Consider the following 15,041-nt stretch of genomic DNA (forward strand, 5'->3'; position numbering starts at 1 on the left):
GGCACCGGGCAGTCCCTAGGGACCCTGCAGCTTGTGGGCACAGTGACAACGTTCAGAAAGAGATCCAGGCTGAAAAATAGCAAAGTCCCTACAGTCCAGCAGGGATGCTGCCCCTCTCCTCCAGCTCCCCAGCTGTTGTTTCAGGGACTGGTCACATCTCTATTTACAATATAGAACATGAGTGCGGGCCGGACGCTGCGTTCCCAGGGGCTCTTCCACGCAGCAAACCATTCCAAGCTGGAACTTGCTCCCTGTGGTTTTTCTTTTTCCTTTTTTTTTTTTTGTTTTTGTTTTGCTTTTCCTCTTTTTTTTATGTGTGTTTTGTTTGTTTGTTTGTTTTTGTTTAAACGTCTTTTTTTTTGTTTCAAGGACAATAAAAAGTTTCGATCAGGCAGGACTTGAATGTCATTCCTAAGTATTTACAGGAGTCTACAGCAAAGAGACAGGCAGCTCGCTCCCCGTGTGCGGGGACACCCCTCGTCCTATGCCCCAGGAACTCCACCAGCTCTGCGTGGACCTTTGGTACGTAAGCCCTTCTCCCCAGCCGTGCCCTCCGCACCAGGAGCCTGCCCAGCCCTCCCCGGCGACGCAGCAGTTCGGAGACATGCACCCGCAAGTGCTCGGGAATCGGGTTTCAGATGCTTTTCAGCCTTCCCACCCACCCCCAGCCCCGGGAAACAGCGGGTTAAAAAGGCGCTCCTCGCATCCCTGCCTCGCCCCGCCCTGCTCTCCGCAGAGCCCACTGCCTGGAGGACCGGCCGGAGCCATAAAGCATCGAAGGTTTAAAACGTTCCTCTGGGCACTGGCCTCAGAAGCGCGGCTGCTCCCTGCCCCTCACGCCCAGCCTCACAGGTAGATCTCCCTCTTGGTGGTCTGCGCCGAGGGGGTGGTGGCTGGCTGGAAGTCCGAGGTCTGGGTGAGAGGAATTTCCTCCATGGGAGAGTCCTTGCAGGGCTCATGGCTACTATTGGAGAAGGCACTGTACGTGGGGAGCAGGCGGAGGTTGGCCATTTTGGTGCTGCGCTCTTCTGAGAGTCTGGGGCTGCCATTCCCGACTTGCTCTTGACTCCCTCTGTCTTGGTAAGGCACAAAAGTGGAGAGTTTGAGGGCGTTCTTGGGCCTGCGGCTGGGGGAGGACTGGCCGGGCATCCAGCAGGTGTCGGAGTGGCCGAACTCCGTGCACTCCCGGGTGCAGGTCCCAGTCATGGCTACATCGGGCAGAGGCCGGAGATCTGCGGGGAGGGAAGGGAGAGCATCGTTACACACCCCCGGGGTGCCGGGACGGGGCACAGGGATGAGCAGCACAGACTGGGGGTCTCCGTCCTGCCCTCACCCTCCAGCGGTGGGAGGGAACGGCTGGACCCACAGACACCCACGGAGCTGGACCCACAGACACCCACGGAGCTGGGCCCATGGACAGCCCAGGAGCAAAGCAGAGCTGGGAGGGGAACCCAAGGCTCCCATCCAAGGTGACAGCCCCAGCTCCCCCTGGACAAAGGACCACCCTGCAGCAGGTCCATGCAGAGAAGTGGGGGGCAGAGCGCAGGGCAGAGCTCACCAAGCCCACCCCCTTGGAGGCAAGGATGGCACAGGAGGTGCTCCACAGCCTGGATTGGCACAGCAGGGGACACGCTGCCCCCAGACCTGTGATCCCACAGCTGTGGGCACCACCTGGACCCTGCAAGGCTCCAAGAACTCCCTTGGTCCAGCACCTTTGGGCACCACCAATGGCTTCACCGTGCAAAGACGGAACTGCCCTAAACACAGCCCAGCTCTTCACCACCCCGAGGCACAACCGTGTTTCCTGAGCAGGATCCTTGGGCAGCCCTGCCCTGCTGGCATCAGTAATGGCAGGCCACCTGCCAGCCTCCCCAGGCACCCATCAGCAGGAGCCACAATCCCGGCCAAAAGTCCTCAGGCATCTTCTGGTCTCCTGCGGAGTCTGAAATCCCTGAGCGCAGCAAAGCACACGTGGGCAAACCCATGTCCCCCCCCAGAGAGGCTGGACATGCTGTGAGACCCTGTCCCCAAGTCTCTCTGTGCACCAAACACCTGCCCCTGGGGGAGCCTGGTATGTGAGGGCACCAGTAGCTCCCTGCTCCTGGCACACACAGGACGCTGACCACCAGTTACACCAGCCCACGGTCTGGTGCCCTCACATACCAGCCACCCCCCCAGCCCAGGCACTACAAGGTCTTCTCGAGCCTTGGCCATGTGTCCTTGACACATGCCACAAGTTTTCAGAAGCCAAAACTTGGCATTTCCATCCAGAAGTGTGTCCCTCCAAGAGCCATGCCAGACAGAAGCCATTCCTTGACTTCTCCCCCAGTTTGGGACACAACACAGTGCCCTGCTGCTGCCTGGGACACATCACTGCCTGCTGCCACAACCACCTGTGGGCAGATCAAGCCTGGTGCTGATGCTGGAGTGAGAGGGGGGGCTGTTCGTGACCTTGAGACTTGTAGATGTCCCTTGTGGTTCCCAGAAGTCCTCTCCATCTCTCCACCCAGGAGTTCACTACCTCACTGATAAAGACTGACAGAGGGAGCTGCTGAGGAGCTCTGGGACCTGAGGCACACAGGGCATCCCCCTTCCCACCAGACACACACTGGTACACGCAGTTCCCTTCTCCTAAAAAAAAAGACCCAGTGGCACTGCCTCAGCCCTGGGAAGAAGGAAACCAGAGCACCATGCTGGGGGTTCTGCCCTCATCAACACTCCCTCCTGCCTCCAGTTTGGGACCCTCAGACACAGATGTCCCCATGAAGAGAAGTGGGGGACAGTGCAGTCACCCTGGCACAGCTTTCACACACAGGCAACCCCAGGATTCAGGGAAGGACTCTGCAGGAGAAGGCTCCACACAATGCTGGGAATGCTTGACAAGGGTTACGAGTGACACGGGAATGGAAGAAGGGGCAAAGTTAGCAGCAAACCAGGGTGTGAGCATATCTTGCCCTAAAACAGCCCCCAGTGACTGCATCCCAAATTCTCAGCTCCTCTGGGGGCTGAGGCACCCCAGATGTTTCCCCTGGTTCCTGCAGGGGCTCTGGCCCCCATGCTGGGAGCCACCTCCTGTATCCCATCCCCTGGCACACACGGAAGCTGTGATATCCTGGCAGAAGCCATAGGGACATACCTCAGCGCAGACCCCCTTCACAGCCTGCTCCGCTCAGGGGACTCTAATGAGGAGCAGAAAAAGGACGAGAGGGTCACATCAGTGCACAGCCCCCACCTCCACACCCCCCCACAGGATCCTCCTGGACCCCTGACCCTCTGCCAGCCCGAGTCCCAGAGCATCCCCCTGGTCCCCACTGCCTTCAGGAGTCCCTTGGCCTCTCCTGGTCCTGCTACAGCCTCCCTGAGGCTGCTGGGCCACCGCTGCTCATCGCTCACTAGTTTCTCCAGCCTTATCCCAAGCCTTCCCGGAGCCCACTGGCCTCACACGTGATCCTGAGGCAGAGCTTGGAGCCACCTGGCTCGTGGCAGCCCAGGTACAGGCGTGCAGAGGGGCTGTGCATCCCAGCACAACACAGAGGCACGGACACAGCCCGGCGGGACGTGCCAGCACGCTCACACACCACCAACGAGCACAGCCACGCTCACACTGCGGGGACAAAAGCAGGAGCTCAAAGCATCACAGGGGACAAGGCACAGGCACGGGGCAGCACGAGAGCAGAGCTTGGCAGGGCATGTCTGTGGGGTCATCCTCGGGGCTGGCCACCGACCAAGTGTCCTATTTCCCGCAGAGCCGCCTCGGTTCTCTCTCCCAGCTGCAGCTGGAAAGCAAGAGATGACACCAGAGGCACGACAGCTTGGTTTTCATCTCTGCTCTGTGCAAGTCAAAGCAGAGAACAGAGCCCGAGCCCAGGATGATCCATCAGGTCTTCCTCTCAGGACAACACAACATCTTGGTCAGTTTGAGGTCGTGTTACGTCGTTTTCCACTTCTGTCCAAGAGGAAATATTGCCATCTCTTTCTCACCAGCTTTCCTACTGGACATCATTTCCTCTTCCAGAAATGCCTTGGGCTCCAAGGGCAGGCAGTGGATGGGTGCCATCCCTTCTTCCTCTGGCACAAGGTGCTTTGCTGAGCCCACAGAAGGGACTGGCAGGACTGAAATAAAACCCACCTCTGCAGCGAACAAAGCCCTGGCGATTTCCTCGTGCCAGCGGCAGCTTGGAAATGGCAGGATCAAGCAGGAACGCTGTGTTCAGGGGCTTTTATTCTGGTTTTCCCATTGTCTGTTGCTGGCACTAAAGCCTTTTTCCAGCATTGTCCCCTCGTTTGCAGTGGGATGTTGGCACTGGAGCTGCTGGAGGGAGTATTATGTGCCATGAGCTCTGCTTTGAGAGCCCGGGAACGGGGCAGGGTGTAATTCCTGAATAGCTGTGATTTAGGGCAAACACGACCCTAAGGCCTAATTCTCAGCACATGCTGGTGGCTCAGACTCTGATGTGCCACCGCACACAGGCAGCAATCTTTCTCCGGTGGAAATTTTGCCCACAAAGTGCTGACCTTGGATGCCCTGTGGCGTGGTGAGGTGTCCACATCACCCTACAAAGGGTACTCGGGATTTCAGACCCCTTCTCCACCCCAGAAATGCAGTTTTGTGCCTCCGAACCCCTGAAATCTGTCAAAGTTCCCAGGTGATGAAGAGGATGGCCGTGCCCTCTCCAGCATCACAGCATCCTGGCTGTTCAGAGCGAAGCTGTGCCTGTGCAGCCGCCGTGTTTTCCTGAGCTTTGCCGGCTCCCAGGGCTGGCCCATCCTGTGTTATCCTCATTCCAAGTCAGAAGGCTGCAATCCCCAGCCAGGAGGGCCGTGGGATTGGCTGGGCATCCTCACAGCCTTCTGGCTGCCCCCTTCCTACAGCTTTGCACTGCTCTGGCATCCATCCCCTTGTCAGGTGCCTCCCGGTGCTCTCCTCAGCACATTGCTTAGGGATGAATCCAGGGTAGGAAAAGTGGGATACCCTTGATTTTTGCAGAGGAAAAGGGGGCACGGCTGGGGTTTTACACCAGGATGCACCCTGGGCCCTCTCTCTCTGGCTGGAGGAGGGGAGGCTGTCTGGAGCCATGGCGCTGCTCTCATGGCTGTTCCCACCTCCTGCCATCCAGGGCACCTCTGCTCTTTGTGAAGGAGACTGTGCCAGGCTGGTTCCTCCGGGAAGAGGCACATATTGGTGCTGCTGCTAATTATTCCTCTCTCTCTATCCCCTCCCAGGGCAGGAACACATCCTGTTGCAGCCGTTTGCAAGGGCTCCTCTGGTGACATTATTGCTCTTCGTGGGGGATTGCAGCAGTGCTCTGGAGCACTGTGAGGGATGAGACAAAAGCAGGCACTTCCCTCTCCTGCAGGAGCCCTGCAGAGGTTCCCTTGCCCACTCCAAGCCAGGTGGCTTCAAGCAGAGGCTGAGAGCCAGCCCCAAGCACAGTTTTTATGCCACCATCTGCAACCATCCACAGCCTGGTTTGGTTCTCCCTTGTCTTCAGACATCAGCACTGTCTGGGGGAGCAGGATTGATGCAGCACAGGAGGCCAGACCTTGCAGGTGAGGGAATGTGGTGGAGCAGCTCTGGGAGGGGAGGCAGTGGGGCTGTGACAGAGCAGAGCAAAGCAGAGGATGCAGAGAAGCCTGGAGAGAGGAGGAGGAGGGAAGCACAGCATGCTAGGAGGGACTGGAGAGGTTTGGTGGCATGGAGAAATGGGGGATATGAGTGTGGGGAGAGCAGCTGAGAGGCAAAGCAGGATGTTTTCCCAAAGCGTTAGATCAGAGAGTCTCACCTTCCCTACCTGGGGAGAACACCAGCCACTCATTTTAACCAGCTACCCCAAAAGCAGAGCCCAAAAGCCCTGTACCTCTGCTACCCTGGCAGGTAGAGGGATGGAGGGTGGCCCAGAGCACAAACTGAGGTGCGAGGTGTCCCTTTCAAGTGTCCAAGGTGTCCCTTTCAAAGGTCTATCTTTCAGCCAGGGAAGGATGCAGTGTTTCCAGTGGAGGCAGCTTTGCCACCTCATTGTCCTGCTGTGGACACCTGGAAACACCCCTTCTCCCACTCAGAGCCCTCAGGGCTCTGCAGACCACCCCGGGCCATCCCCTACGGTGGTGCCCCCCCAACATCACACCCCAGCAGCACTGTCCTCCCTCCCCGTGCCATGGGAACAGCCTCCCTGATGCTGCCCTTTCCAACCACTCCCTTTCCACAGCACAGCTCCTGGGAGCGGGCACCACTCCCTACTCCCCTTCCCAGTGTCCCTACTCCCTGTTCTCCGGTGCCATGGCTCCCTCCAGGCTCCTGGAGCGCCGCTCCCCACAGGCCCCACTGCTGACGGATCCCATTCTCCGGTGCCAACGTTCCCTACAGGTGCCACTCCCCCGCAGCGCCACTCCCCACAGGTGTCCCCCACGGGTGCTGTCCCCCACGGCGCACCCACCCGAGGTACCCCTCTCCCGTGGTGCTGCTCCCCACGGGTGCCATTCCCCCCGCGGCGCATTCCCGGGAAGCGCCGTTCCCCCCCGGGCGCTGTTGCCTACAGGTGCTGCTCCCCCACGGTGCCACCTGCTCCAGGTGCCACGTTCTGAGCTGCTGCTCCCTCCAGGTATTGCCTCCCCCCGCTGCTGTGTGCCCTGCAGGCACTGCTGCCATTTCCTCCAGGTGCCATGTTTTACAGCGCTGCTCCCTCCAGATACCACTCCCCTGCCGAGCTGCTTCCTCCAGGCACCACTGCTGCTGCTCTGCTCCCTCCTCACTACACCCCGAGGCTGGATAGTGTGTCCCAACATCCCATTTCCTTACACCAGCAGCCCCATTGCTATCCTACCCTACCCTACCCCACCCTACCCTACCCTATCCTACCCTACCCTATCCTACCCTACCCTATCCTATCCTATCCTATCCTACCCTATCCTATCCTATCCTACCCTATCCTATCCTATCCTATCCTACCTTATCCAATGCTATCCTATCCTATCCTATCCCATCCTAATCTTATCCTACTCTATTTTATCCTATTCCATTCTGTCCTTCATGCCTGTGCATCCCGACACTGCTGGAATAAATGTTCTGCATTATCCCACCCCTTTATTTACCCCTCTCCGTGCCAGACCCAGTAGCCTGGAGGAGCCCCCCCGACCTCGGCACCAGGAGATGCTCACCAGCCCATCCCCACCTGGCTCAGCTTCCTCTGGGGAACAGGATCCCAGTGGCTCCTTCCGAACACATCTTCCCCTTTCAAGTGCTGTCGGGAGAGGGAGGCTGTGCTGGAGGGGGTGTGGGGCCATGACCTCCTTTGCAAAGCTCAGACACCTCCTTCAGGGTCCCCAGATGATCTGGGCACAGCCAGTGTGTTATCCCAGCAGGAAATCATAGAGTATCCTGAGTTGGAAGGGTCCCCAAAGGTCCTCAAGTACAACTCTTAACCCTGCCCAGGACACCCCAACAATCCCACCCTGTCCCTGACAGAGTTGTCCAAACCCTCCTGGAGCTCTGGCAGCCTTGGGGCTGTGCCCACTGCCCTGGGGAGCCTGGGCAGTGCCCAACCAGCCTCTGGGGGAAGAACCTTTGCCTGAGATCCAACCTGAGCCTGCCCTGACACAGCTCCAGCCATTCCCTGGCTGCTGTCCCTGGTCCCCCCAGAGCAGAGATGGAGCTGCCCCTCATGAGGAGCTGCAGATCCTGGTGAGGTCTGACCTCAGTCTCCTCCAGCTGAACAAGCCAAGTGACCTCAGCCACTCCTCTTTGGCCCCTCCAGATGCTTTACCATCCTCATGTCCCCCTCTAACAGCTTTAAATCTTTCTGACATTGTGTCCCCCCAGACTGCCCCAATGTTGCCCCAGGGCAGAGCAGAGCAGGACAATCCCCTCCCTGATGCCCCCCGGACACGGCTGGACACCCTTTGGACACAGGGTGCCTCCCACAGCTCCTCAGCCCATCTCTGCCTCCAGATTCCCACCTCCCACGTGGATGTGCCCAGAGCTCTCTGCCTCCAGAGCAGCAGGAGCACAACACCAATCCCACTTTCCAGGCCCTGGGGGAGGCTGCTGGAGTGCTGCCCATTCCCACAGCAATGCTCCAGAGATCAATGAGCACAGAAACGTCCGGGAGCTGAAAGCACAGGCAGAGAGCTCCCTGCAGTCCACGTCAGCCCCTGTTTTTCCCAGTCTGAGCTCACATCATCCCCCCCCCCCAGGCAGACGGTTTGCAGGACCATTCCTAGCACTACAACACCCAGACAGACGGCTTCGGGGACCAATTCTAGCACTACAACACCCAGACAGATGGCTTTCCAAACTTACCACCGTCACTACAGCGCGCAGACAGATGGCTCCTGGTACCAGAGACCGACCTGCCACTGCCCAGAAAGGTGGTGACTGCAGCTCCACGCCACACCTACAGCTCCCGGGGCAATAACGAGCAACACCCACTCTCCCAATAAATACTGAGGCATCCTCAGGCTGGTGCCAGCACGCAGATGGATCCCTCCTTGGCGCTGAAGTCATGAGATATAACACACAGAGCCATCTCCCCCAGACCCTACAGCACTGAGCATCTCTCCCCTCTTGCTAAACAATAGTAGCTACACTCTGGCACAGACAGCTTGCTCCGGAGTTAATGGCCTGTCAGCCCCCAGATGCGCACACGGATCAAACCGTGGCCTCTGGAGTGTATTACAACACTCACACGAGCTGCAGCTCCGCGGCAAACGACTTCCCAGCTCCTGCCAAGGGTATCCCAGCAGAACCAGCACGTAATGAATGTGGACAGATGCACCCACCAGCCTCGGCAGCACCGGCACAGGTAGTGCTGGAGCGCTCTGTCGGCAGCAGGGCCTGAGCCCGGGCTCCCAGGGGACGTGTTCTTCCCGTGTTTGCCGGAGCTGGAGCGTCAGGAACCACCTCCCTGCTGCAGTTACACCACAGGCGGCTGTGTGACAGCGGCCACATCGCCACAGCAACGGGAGGCAGAGCTCTCAGATGGATGTTTCTGGACACTGACCGTGTCCCTGCAGGGATCAGGAAGGGCTCACAGGGCTCAGCAACACACTGCGGTACCCACAGGGCTCCCAAAATCCCCACCTGCCCTCCGGCTTCACTGCAATCCCTGTGATACCCAGCAAAACAAATTCAATCCTCCTATAACAGATTTTGGGCTTGTGGTGCCACTTACATGATCTTCTGCCCTGCCACAGTGGGTCTTCAACCTTCACTGGACTATAAAAAGCAGAATTATTACATTAAACTACTGAATAATTATGTTAAGAAGTACCTTAATAGGATTACAGGGTTCAAAGGTTAGGAAATGCCAAAATTAGGATTGTCCATGCAGTCTTAATTCACTTCATGGAAGCCTGCTTCATGAGGCAGACCAGAGTTACACTCTGGTGGGAAATACTTTCCTCGGGGTCCCTTTGTGCCTCCCACACTTTGTGCCTCCCACGGAGGGGACAGAACCACCTGGAGATATAACAGGCTTTTCAGGAAGAAGATGCTTTCTCAGTGAGACTCTGCCCCAGAGGCTGCAGAAATTGGGGAAGGTACAAAGAAAAGGTCAAGAGATCACAGAAAATTGCTCCTCTAAAGAAAGGGCTGGAGGTGAGGGGGGTTGTTTTCCTAATGAGGAAAAACTGGCAATTTCCTTTCCTACCTCCTTTTGGAAGTGAAATACCTGGGCAGATTTCACTGGCACCTTTCAAAATATTTGGTATGTGGCACATGTCCACTGTGAAAAATTGGGTCCTTGCAGTTAAAACTTCCAGCAACTGAAACCGGGTGATAAGCATTGCTGGGCAATCCTCTTCACTCACAAATAAAATGAAGAAATCCAGCTCCAAAATTAAATCCTTATATCCAAACTCTCTGGTCAATCATGACCGACAACAGACGTTGCACAAACAGCCACCAGAAAGGTCGAGGAGACCCACAAACCAAAGTGTGCAGTAACCAAACCATCTCCCTCCTCACTGTTTGCTGCTGCAACATCCAGCCCAGGCGAGTAACAACTCCTGTGGGACCTTTAAGAGCACACAAAGGTCCTGACTAGGAGTCTGTGGAGCTGCCCTTCTTCCAGCCCTGCCCGTGGAAAAGGGACAGGTGGGAGCACACAGAGGGCTTTTGAGCCTCTCTCACAAGAGCTAATGATGGTTATGTAAATGCCATCAGGGAGCAGCAGCACCTGCTCTCCCCGGGGGCTGCCAGCTCATGCATGCCTTGTATGCGCATTCCTGCTGCCCAAATACCTCCACAATTGCTCCTTCCCCATCCCCACTTCACCTTAGCTGATGGATGCCTCCAGTGCTCAGGATTCCTCCCGGTGGGGGTCCCAGCCTGGCTCTGTGGGGATGACCTGTCCTGCTCTCCAGCCAGAGGCTCCCTGGGGACACAGGAATGCCCAACCCAGGGCTCCCTGGCATGCTCAGGGTGCCAGTGTGCTGCCAGCTGATGGGAAGGGGGTGGTCAGAAGGGGCCAGGCCACTGGGGAGAGTGTCACCTGTGCCACTGAGAGCTCTGGCCACTCCCTGACCCAGTGACACGGTCCCACAGCAGAGGTGCCCTCACCCAGCCCTCCAGACTCTCCAGCTGCATCTGGGTGAGGGACAGGTTGTGCCACCCTGTGGCACCAGGTCCTGGAGAGCTCCTGGTCCATGTCATTATGGGTTGGTGACATACAGTGCTCCTCTTACCCCACTTCCCCAAGTCCCCCCCTCTCAGAGCATCACTGAGACACACTGTGGTTCCGGAGGGGACTGGGGATGTGACCCATGGCAGAATTGTGCCCTGCACTCCTGTCCCTGCTCCCGGGGCTGGGGACACTCACCCCACACCCATGGGGTGTGTTAGAGCAGCAAATGCTTCTTACAGAAGGAACCTGGGCACCTAATCCTTGAGCTCTGCCTTGTGCCTGAGCCTGTGAAAGGCTGGGTCTAACCCTCCCTGACCTCTCCCCCCTGCTCAGGATCCAGGGCTCGGGGGAGCACATGGAGGGATCCCCTCCAGCCTACATCCCACACACGCTTCCAGGGGAACTGCAGCCCCCCATCCCTTGGGATGACCACAGCACTCTCCGTGTGCTGCAGCCCACCGCTCCACCCAGCCTCCCTCCTGCTCTCTAGAGCTTCTCAAAGCTAATTAGAAAGAGCCTGGGCAAGTGTGGTGGCAGACACCACTGCACTTATCTCCCCACTTCCGGGGCTCTGCCCTTATCATTTAATTAAAGCTGCAGTCGTGCTTCCCTTCCTGGCAGCAGCTAATCACGGAGGGCACTGGAGCTTGAGGCAGCCTCTGCCAGCTCGCCAGGGAAGGAGCAGAAGGGCAGAGAACAGGCCCCAGGAAGGACAATAAAAGGGAGAAGAAGACAAAGAAAGAGTCCCTCTGTGTTGGCAGCCCAGGGACTGGGAGGCCAGAGGGACCCCAGGTTGCCAGCCCTGGTGCTGTGGGGGGGGGGAGACACATGGGGTCCTCTGAGCTCCAGGTGGAATTCCACAGTGCCAGCCTGGGAGTGAGCCAAGGAAGCTGCCTTGGCTGGGAGGCACTACAGGTTGGCTCCATCTCCCAGCAGGAACAGGACCCTGGACCCCAAACCTGCCCCAAAGCAGGTTTCCCACAGAACCAAAAATTCACAGAATCATTGAGGTTGGAAAAGACCTCCAAGGTCACTGAGTTCAGCCATTGACCATTCCCCACCTTGTCCTCCAGCCCAGAGCACTGAGTGCCACATCCCATTCCTTGAACACCTCCAGGGACTCCAACACCTCCCTGGGCAGCCCATTCCAAGGCCTGACCACCCTTTCCATGAAGAAATTCCTCCTGATGTCCAACCTGACCCTCCCCTGGCACAGCTGGAGGCCGTTCCCTCTCCTCCTGTCCCTTGTTCCCTGGGAGCAGAGCCCGACCCCCCCCGGCTCCCCCCTCCTGTCAGGGGGTTGCAGAGCCAGAAGGTCCCCCCTGAGCCTCCTTTTCTCCAGGCTGAGCCCCCCCAGCTCCCTCAGCTGCTCCTGCTGCTCCAGCCCCTTCCCAGCTCTGTTCCCTTCCCTGCACACGCTCCAGCCCCTCCATGTCTCTCTTCCACGAGGGCCCAGAACTGGGCACAGCCCTGGAGGGGCCTCAGCAGTGCCAGCACAGGGGCAGTCCCTGCCCTGGTCCTGCTGATCACACTATTTTTGATATAAACCAGGTGTCCGTGGCCTTCTTGCCCGTCTGGGCACACACTGCTCAAACAATCACATCACTGCTCCCAGCAAGGCACCCTCAGGAGCACCCTGACACCAGAGCCCGTGCGAGCTACAAGCCCCTGTGGCAGAGCAAGCCATGCTCGACCCTCCCAGAGGAAAAGGGCAACCCATGTCATGCTGTACCAGAAAAGAATTTTCTTTGCTGTTACCAAAGAAAATTGGGCACCCCTAGAGTCCTGGGGAAGGGGCACATCCAGGAGGGATGCCACCAAGCAACAGGATGGATGGTCATCAAGAACCAGGAGGGATGTCCATCAAGCAACAGCAGCAAAGTCTTGCACCAGGTCTCCAAAGAAGGACATGGATCATAGAATCACAGAACGGTTTGGCTTGGAAGGAACCTGAGAGATCATCTTGTTCCAACCCTCCTGCCATGGGCAGGGACACCTCCCACCAGCCCAGGGTGCTCCAAGCCCCGTCCAACCTGGCCTTGGACACTTCCAGGGATCCAGGGGCAGCCACAGCTTCTCTGGGCAACCTGTGCCAGGGCCTCCCCACCCTCACAGGGAACAATTTTTTCCTAACATCTAATCTAAACCTACTCCCTGTCAGTAGGAATCCGTTCCCCTGATGATTCCCCTGATGCATAAACCCTGGAAATGCTGTTGCTTGAAGGCCACACAAGGGTGTGTGGGCACAGCTCCCCAGGGAATGGTGCTGGAATACAATCAATGAAAGGCTCAGTCATTTTGGGGCAAGCAACCCCCAACTGATACTGAGAGCTTCCATGCCAAATTCCACACCTCTCTTCCAAAGCATGGTTAAGCTAATGGGTCTTGAAAAGAAATTCTCATAATCAGTTTGTTAGCAGGGCTCAGGCAGCATGTCTTGTTCTCAGAAACCAGCTGGAACAGCTCTGCTAAAACTTAAGAAAAACAGAAAAAGAAATCAACCTGAGGGAAACCCAGCATGGAAAATTGAAGCTTTAGTGCTGGAAATCAGCTGCAGTGATAAGCAATCGAAAGTAAGCCTGTACAATACAAAATGTCAGGCAGCCCGAGGCTGCAGAGCCTACGGAATGATTCTCCTTGCAGGTTCCCAGGGCTGCTCCGAAGGCACAGCCTGGCTGGGAGATGTGTGTGAGTGCTTGGCACGCTCAGAGCAGGAGGAACAGAGCCGTGGTTCAGCCTCGTGCCAGCACTGCACAGCCCTGCCCTGCTCCTGGAACCGGGAGCACGAGTCTCCTGAGGGAGCTGGGGGGGCTCAGCCTGGAGAAAAGAGGCTCAGGGGGGACCTTCTCTTCTCCCTGACAGGAGGGGAAAGCTGGGGGGGGGGGGGGGAAGTTGGGCTCTGCTCCCAGAGAATAAGGGACAGGATGAGAGGAAATGGCTTCAAGTTGTGCCAGGGAAGGTTCAGGTTGGACATCAGGGAAAATTTTTTTCACGGAAAAGGTTGTCAAGCCCTGGCACAGGCTGCCCAGGGCACTGGTGGAGTCATCCTGGAGGGATTTAAAAGCCATGTGGGTGTGGCACTTGGGGACAGGGGTTAGTGGTGGCCTTGGCAGTGCTGGGGAACGGTTGGACTTGATGATATTAGAGGTTTACCAACCTTAATGATTCTGTGATTCTATGGAAAGGGTGATCACCTCCCACCACCTGCTAGTTCCTCAATCCTCCTCGTGCCCTAATCGCATAAGCACGTATTAACACACTATATTTTAACTATTTTTAGTTCATTTTCAGCGAGGCCAGTTCTCTCACCTCACCTACAGCCAGGCAGCCACACGCACAGCCAAGGAGCGAACTGCAAGGAGCACCAGTTCGTGTGCACAGGGACTGGGGACTACTGGTGTGGCTTTATGAGCCCTCTCTGTGTTCGCTCCTTGGTGGCTGCCTTTCATTGTTCCCCGTACTAAAGCTCTTGTGTCAAGGAGAAAAGAGCCGGCATACGCATGTCTGCCTTTGAACAAAACCATTGTTAGGCTCCATCAACAATTTAATAATCTTTCCCTGGCAGGACAATGGATGGGGGGAAATTGTTCATGCAGGGGGGCCGGCAGCCACACAGCAAAGCTCTGCTCCAGGCCTTTGAAGTCACGTAGGTGTTTAACTGACAAAAGAAATCACAAGTTTATGAAAAGGGCTCCCCTCAACAAGGGCACCTGGAAACAAAGGAAACCCAGACCACTCAGAGAGAAGCAGAGCAGGCAGAAGGAAGAGCCCTTGGAAGAGAGTCAAGCCAAACCCCAAGGAAACTGGGAGAGGAAATGACAGTATGGATTTGCATGTGGATGCTTTGTTTTCTTCCCATGGATCTTTCCTGGGCTGCTCGGGAGTGAAGTGAGCACACTCACATGTCATTTCAGCTCTTTTACAGCCTGTTCTGACTGCAGGAACGTGCTGGTTGCCTGAGCCATAATGCAGACACTGAGGAGGAAGAGGTCAGACCCCTGCCCGAATTCATGGTGGCTGTTTGAAGGATCAGGGGATGGGCACTAAATCCAGGGCTGATGCTCCTGGGCTGCCCTGAGAGGGAAATGCCTGTCTGCTGATGGAGGGTGGACACACAGCCCCGGACACCCCAGCCAGCCCCCAGGGAACCAAACACACATGAAATCCAACATACAGCAGTTTTGTGAGCATTAGACCAGGGATACAGTCAGGAAACTTGGGAGGAATGATCCGACACCAAACGAGGATGTCTGACTGCTGATTGCTCAAAGATCAGGAGCAGCCAACGCAGGAGAGCCTGAACCCCTGAACTGCCCAGCCCCTTTCTCTGCAGTGAGGAGACGTGCCACAAACCCAGCTGAAAATGCTCATTATTGACGCCTCAAACGCCCACAGACTCAGTCACAGGCTGAAAATCTGCAG

General features: G+C 57.0%; 1 protein-coding gene across 4 annotated transcripts in view; it reads right to left on the reverse strand.

Moving 5' to 3' along the window:
- Window positions 1-304: 304 nt before the first annotated feature.
- PCDH1 (protocadherin 1) overlaps window positions 305-15,041 on the reverse strand; it is a 56,104-nt gene continuing 41,367 nt past the window's right edge. For 3 of the 4 annotated variants that reach the window (XM_027705077.1, XM_027705076.1, XM_027705075.1), the window contains exon 5: window positions 305-1,232. In XM_027705077.1, coding sequence (XP_027560878.1) covers window positions 847-1,232 — 386 coding nt within the window. In that variant the 3' untranslated portion in view covers window positions 305-846. Of the gene's footprint in view, window positions 1,233-3,136; window positions 3,180-15,041 lie in introns of all 4 variants that reach the window. The other variant, XM_027705078.1, reaches the window with a different exon arrangement.

Source organism: Neopelma chrysocephalum, unplaced genomic scaffold (assembly GCF_003984885.1).
Source record: "Neopelma chrysocephalum unplaced genomic scaffold, ASM398488v2 Primary Assembly neopelma1_319, whole genome shotgun sequence".
In the NCBI taxonomy this organism is placed as follows: domain Eukaryota; kingdom Metazoa; phylum Chordata; class Aves; order Passeriformes; family Pipridae; genus Neopelma; species Neopelma chrysocephalum.